Genomic DNA, 5,643 nt, shown 5'->3' with positions numbered 1-5,643 from the left:
TTTATATTGATTCTATAAGATTGTCTTTAAAGCAAAAGGCACTGAAAACTTTGAAAATCTGTACTATAATATTTTATTGTAAATTCCCCCTAGCATACTTTGTATTGTTATTGGCAAGTTTATATATTTGTATTGTTATTGGCAAGTTTTTTATTTGATGTCTGTTGTTGATTCAATAAAAAAATACAAATATTATTGTATCACTAAAATAGACGATTTAAGCATGAAATAAATAAATAAATAAATAAATAAATAAATAAATAAACTTCATGATAATAAGCCAATCGAATTGATCTTTGCCGCGTTTGCCTCTTTCGAACCAATCATATGGCGAGTAGGCGGGGTGTTTATTTGGTCCCGCCCATAGCGCACCCAGTGTCTCGCTGGAGTTAATCCAGGCATATAAAGCCTTTGTCAAAGCCACGCTGTTACATCCGAGAAAAGCCGAGCGTTATACCGAGCGTTAATCATGAGGGAGATTGTTCATATCCAAGCCGGCCAGTGCGGTAACCAGATCGGTGCCAAGGTAAGAATAGCTAAAAAAAAAAAAAAAAAAAAAAAATTGATTGTAGATGTAATGAGGTGAACTGCAGCTTTTGGAGATGTAACAATGAAAAGCTCCAGAATAACAGAGGAATGTCCTTCCAGCCTCATAGCACATTTAACACTTATTTATTTATTACCATATGTATAATAAAACATGCATAGTTATATATTTATATAGTATGTGTGTGCTTTCAAGAGTGTGATAAATGTGAATTGCTTTACCCTATGCAGCTCATTTGCATGAGTGTTTTATCATCAAAAGATTATAGAATATTATCACTGAAAATAGAATAAAACATTGCAAAAATATTACTATTTTTGTACTATTGTTAAACCCATATTGTGTATAATTTATTTAATTCATGAATTTTATTATTGTGAACATGGAAACAATTCTGCAACACCAAACAAAATGGTTCATTATGGTACTTTCTTTCAATGCCAACGTCCCAAAAAAATAAAAATAAAACATTCCTGGATAGTAAGCTCTGTGAATATAAAATGGAATGATGGTAGGATACACAGTGCTGTGGTAAAGGATGGGTGTGAAAGCATCTGAGCCATCTTTATCTTGTTCTGTTGCCGGGCGTCACCCATCCCTTTAAACAGCTGTCACACTGAGCAGTACTCTACATTAATACCTAATTAATATCTATAAATACAAATATCTTATTTTTTCTTTTATTGGAAGCCTATATATACGCCTGCTGAAGTTGACACAATAGCCTATTTTACGCGAATGTGGATATTTCAGTGGAAGCTGTTGCTCTTCGTTCAAAGAATAGAGAAGGGTGGGGCGAGAGAATCATGGACAAAGAAAATAGTTCTCAGCCTAGAAAGCTCATCAAAGCGCAGAGATTAAGGCTTTGACTTGTAATTTGTGTCTAACTGGACTTGTTCGAACTTTAGAGGAGCACATAAATGCTTTATATTTAGCTGTGAACAAAGAGATGGAGTCGATGGAGGAAATCTCTGCCATGATGAGCTGCAGGCTAAGGAATTTTTCTGCTGCTACATTTGTGTAAAGAAAGAAACAAGTTTTAATTTTATGCCAATGTTAGGAACATTTGGACTCTATTTAATATGCTATTAATGCGTTATACATTCTACTATCAGACTTGTTCCACTTTTATCGACAAAGGCAGGGAATCGTGACTGAAAATTCTTTGATTTGTGAAAAAGAACATTTGTCTAAGATATTCAATAGGCTTGGTCAACCCAATTTCTTTAAGATAATGCCCTTGGTGTATTCCCTGCATTGGTGGGCGTGGATGTGCTTCAGTCATTGTGTGTGTGTGTGTGTGTGTGTGTGTGTGTGTGTGTGTGTGTGTGTGTGTGTGTGTGTGTGTGTGTGTGTGTGTGTGTGTGTGTTTGGTGGGGAGGGGCGAACTCCAGCAGATGGAAGACGTGGCTCTAGCAATGGGGTCTCCAGCTGCTCAGAGACTTAGGGTGAATAGCAAGTGGGTAAATCACGGTTTGTCCCTGCCTGTTTAATAATGCGATCTAACCCGAGCATAGCAGCGGCTACAGAACAGAGATGTGGGAATATCCTGACATTAAAGAGCAGTTATTGATTTTTCACTGACTGGCATATACAGTGAATGCTCAAGTTAGGTTTGATTTGTGCGTCTGCCTCTGTGGTTTGACAGAGTAATGAGAGGGAGGTCTTGGCTTGTTCTTTGTGCAGCGGTTCCCCTACACAATGACCTCATTCTTTCAAGGCAATTTTGCCACATATATCTCAATGTCTGTCTTAACAGCCTTCTCATTTTATTCCCAACACTTTTAATCTTTCAAATGGAGGCAATCTCAGCAATTCAATAGGTGCTTGAACATCAGTAATAATAATACAATAATAAAGTACACTTCCCAAATGTAATAAACTCTACACAGAGCGGTCATTTCAGACACACAGAAATTCTATTTGATTCAATAAATAATTACATTTGAGTCGATACATAAACTGCACTGCTGGGGCTTTTGGAATTCACCTGTCAATTTGTTCAATCTTTTTAATACTGAGTATATCCCAGTCATAAATAACAAGTCATTTAAACTGCAATGATGAGATGAGTTAGTTTTGAAATTGTATAAAGATTTGTGTGTTTTATTTATTTTTCTTTTTATAGTTCTGGGAGGTGATTAGCGATGAACATGGCATTGACCCAACAGGAACCTACCATGGGGATAGTGACCTGCAGCTGGACAGAATCAGTGTCTACTATAATGAGGCTACAGGTACAACTGTAAAATAACACACACACACACACACACACACACACACACACACACACACACAGTAATGTAGGTCAGAGGCAAACTCAGCACATGCATGATAAATTAATATTTATTTTAAAAACCAATGCAATGATACTGATATCATTATTAGATGTTTTATATAAGTTATGTGTATTAAACTGCTGTTCTCTCTCTCTCTCTCTCTCTCTCTCTCTCTCTCTCTCTCTCTCTCTCTCTCTCTCTCTCTCTATCTATCTATCTATTTTTCAATGGAGGAGCTAAATATGTACCCCGAGCTATCCTAGTTGACCTGGAGCCTGGCACCATGGACTCAGTCCGCTCTGGACCCTTCGGCCAAATCTTCAGGCCCGACAACTTCGTGTTTGGTGAGTCACCAGGAAAAGAGATTTAGGAATTGATTTACTCTTTAGTAATTTTGCATAATCTAAGAAAATAGATTTTAGACATATAGGTGTATCTTGTATTGTTGTTTATATCTTCTATCAAAAGGTATTCCATATACCTGCCTGTCAAACACAGCTTCTAACTTAGAACAGAAATGGGTTTATGAAAAAATCGTTGATATTCACTGAATATTTTATTGATGATTATGGATATTTACGTTTACTGCTTTTTTGGTTGCAGGTCAGAGTGGTGCTGGTAATAACTGGGCTAAAGGCCACTACACAGAGGGAGCAGAGCTGGTGGATTCTGTCCTGGATGTTGTGAGAAAGGAGTCTGAGAGCTGCGATTGCCTCCAGGGCTTCCAGCTCACCCACTCGCTGGGTGGTGGCACCGGATCCGGTATGGGTACACTGCTCATCAGCAAGATTCGTGAGGAGTATCCTGACCGTATCATGAACACCTTCAGCGTGGTGCCTTCTCCTAAAGTGTCTGACACAGTGGTGGAGCCCTACAACGCCACACTCTCTGTTCATCAGCTGGTGGAGAACACAGACGAGACATACTGCATCGACAACGAAGCTCTGTACGACATCTGCTTCCGCACTCTAAAACTCACCACTCCCACTTATGGCGACCTGAACCACCTCGTCTCTGCCACCATGAGTGGTGTCACCACATGCCTCCGCTTCCCCGGGCAGCTCAATGCTGACCTGCGCAAGCTGGCTGTCAACATGGTGCCCTTCCCACGTCTGCACTTCTTCATGCCTGGTTTTGCACCTCTTACCAGCAGGGGAAGCCAGCAGTATCGTGCTCTCACCGTGCCTGAGCTCACACAGCAGGTCTTTGATGCCAAGAACATGATGGCTGCCTGTGATCCACGCCACGGTCGTTACCTGACCGTAGCCGCTGTCTTCCGTGGCCGCATGTCCATGAAGGAGGTGGATGAACAGATGCTCAACGTTCAGAACAAGAACAGCAGCTACTTTGTGGAATGGATCCCCAACAATGTCAAGACTGCCGTGTGCGACATCCCACCACGCGGTCTCAAGATGGCGGTCACTTTCATCGGTAACAGCACAGCCATCCAGGAGCTGTTCAAACGCATCTCTGAGCAATTCACTGCCATGTTCCGACGCAAGGCCTTCTTGCACTGGTACACTGGAGAGGGCATGGATGAGATGGAGTTCACCGAGGCCGAGAGCAATATGAATGACCTGGTATCTGAGTACCAGCAGTACCAGGATGCTACCGCTGAAGAAGAGGGCGAGTTTGAAGAGGAGGCTGATGAAGTCGCCTAAGAAGCAGAGGGCAGGGGAGTGGGAATGGGAGCAGAATTTGGAGGGAGTAGTGTTAGATTAAGGGGGAGATAAATGTAGCACAGCACATGCGGAATCAACCGTAAGTGTCTTGAAGTTAAAGTTAGCACTAGACAAATGGGGCCAAAACAACCAGAGAAGTCTTGAACAAATGTTCTTGAGCACAGAATAAAAACACTAGTAGTAATAGTTCCTTCATTATAAATCCGGTGTACCAGTGTCATCACTCCGTCTCTATTCACAGCAGAAAAGGTATGATGTGGCCGATTTTTGTAAACCAGATAAAGTTTAGTCTGACACTCAAAACTGGCACTGAGGCTAGATTTAATACATACATATCTACTGTATGTTTCGGAAACCAGTCATATTGATCTGGCTGATAAGTTCAGTGTCCCATCGGCAGAGCTCTGCAAGCTGGTTTAAATAAATAGAATGAAAATATAACGAAGCCCATTTAAATAAGGCTGTGATGGAGATGGGGGAAGATTCCCTATTGGTGATATGATTTAGACCCATCATTTACTTTCTTTTTTTCGTCTTTCATTTTAAGTTCTTGCTTTACTGTTTAAACAGCCAGAGGAAATGTGAAAAACAAATTCCAGAACAGATTCAAGTCTGATTCTAAAAGTGTTTGTGTATTCCTCCTAAAGTAAGTGTTGCACTACAATGGGACGACTTTGCACAATGATGCCACTTCAACATGTCCTCGTTCACAGTATTCAGTCAAATGGTTTACAAAAGAGTCACAGGGTTTAAGGAAAGACTGCAAGAAAAATCACAAGTGTGGGAACAAGGGAGAGCGTCATTCAGTCTTCCTGCCTGGACGCCAACCAACGTCTGCAGAGGGAAAGCCTGGATGGCATCAGTGAAACAGGAATGTAGAACCGATCGTGTGGGAAAACTTGTACTTCACAAAAAGATTTTAGAAGGTTAAATAGGAAGGCATTAAAATCGTATCATGAATTTATAGAATGTGTCCTGGATCTGAGCCCAAAGCTTTTTAAACTTGTTTTAAGCATGTTTAGTTTCTTCTTCATCGTGAAGTGTTAAGAATGTCCCTTACATTTTATATTTCAATTTCCTAATGGAAGGACCTGAGCCTCTGGTGGAAAAAGACAATAAAATAAACATGAAACAT

At 40.5% G+C, this 5,643-nt stretch overlaps 1 protein-coding gene across 1 annotated transcript; it reads left to right on the top strand.

The window, feature by feature from the left end:
• The first annotated feature begins 366 nt into the window (after positions 1 to 366).
• tubb5 (tubulin, beta 5) lies at positions 367 to 5,643 on the top strand. The gene is made up of 4 exons (XM_027148026.2): positions 367 to 526; positions 2,676 to 2,784; positions 3,060 to 3,170; positions 3,430 to 5,643. Exons 1-4 carry the CDS (start codon positions 470 to 472, stop codon positions 4,485 to 4,487), a joined length of 1,335 nt encoding a protein of 444 aa, XP_027003827.1. The 5' UTR covers positions 367 to 469; the 3' UTR covers positions 4,488 to 5,643.

This window comes from Tachysurus fulvidraco, chromosome 3, assembly GCF_022655615.1.
Source record: "Tachysurus fulvidraco isolate hzauxx_2018 chromosome 3, HZAU_PFXX_2.0, whole genome shotgun sequence".
NCBI lineage: Eukaryota > Metazoa > Chordata > Actinopteri > Siluriformes > Bagridae > Tachysurus > Tachysurus fulvidraco.
This window is presented reverse-complemented; position numbering and strand designations above follow the sequence as displayed.

Excerpts from the sequence above, each read along its gene's own strand:
- tubb5 (XM_027148026.2), top strand. The coding sequence starts at position 470 with ATGAGGGAGATTGTTCATATCCAAGCCGGCCAGTGCGGTAACCAGATC. Across the intron at positions 527-2,675 it reads GTAACCAGATCGGTGCCAAG|TTCTGGGAGGTGATTAGCGA; the intron begins GTAAGAATAGCT and ends TTCTTTTTATAG. Across the intron at positions 3,171-3,429 it reads GCCCGACAACTTCGTGTTTG|GTCAGAGTGGTGCTGGTAAT; the intron begins GTGAGTCACCAG and ends TTTTGGTTGCAG.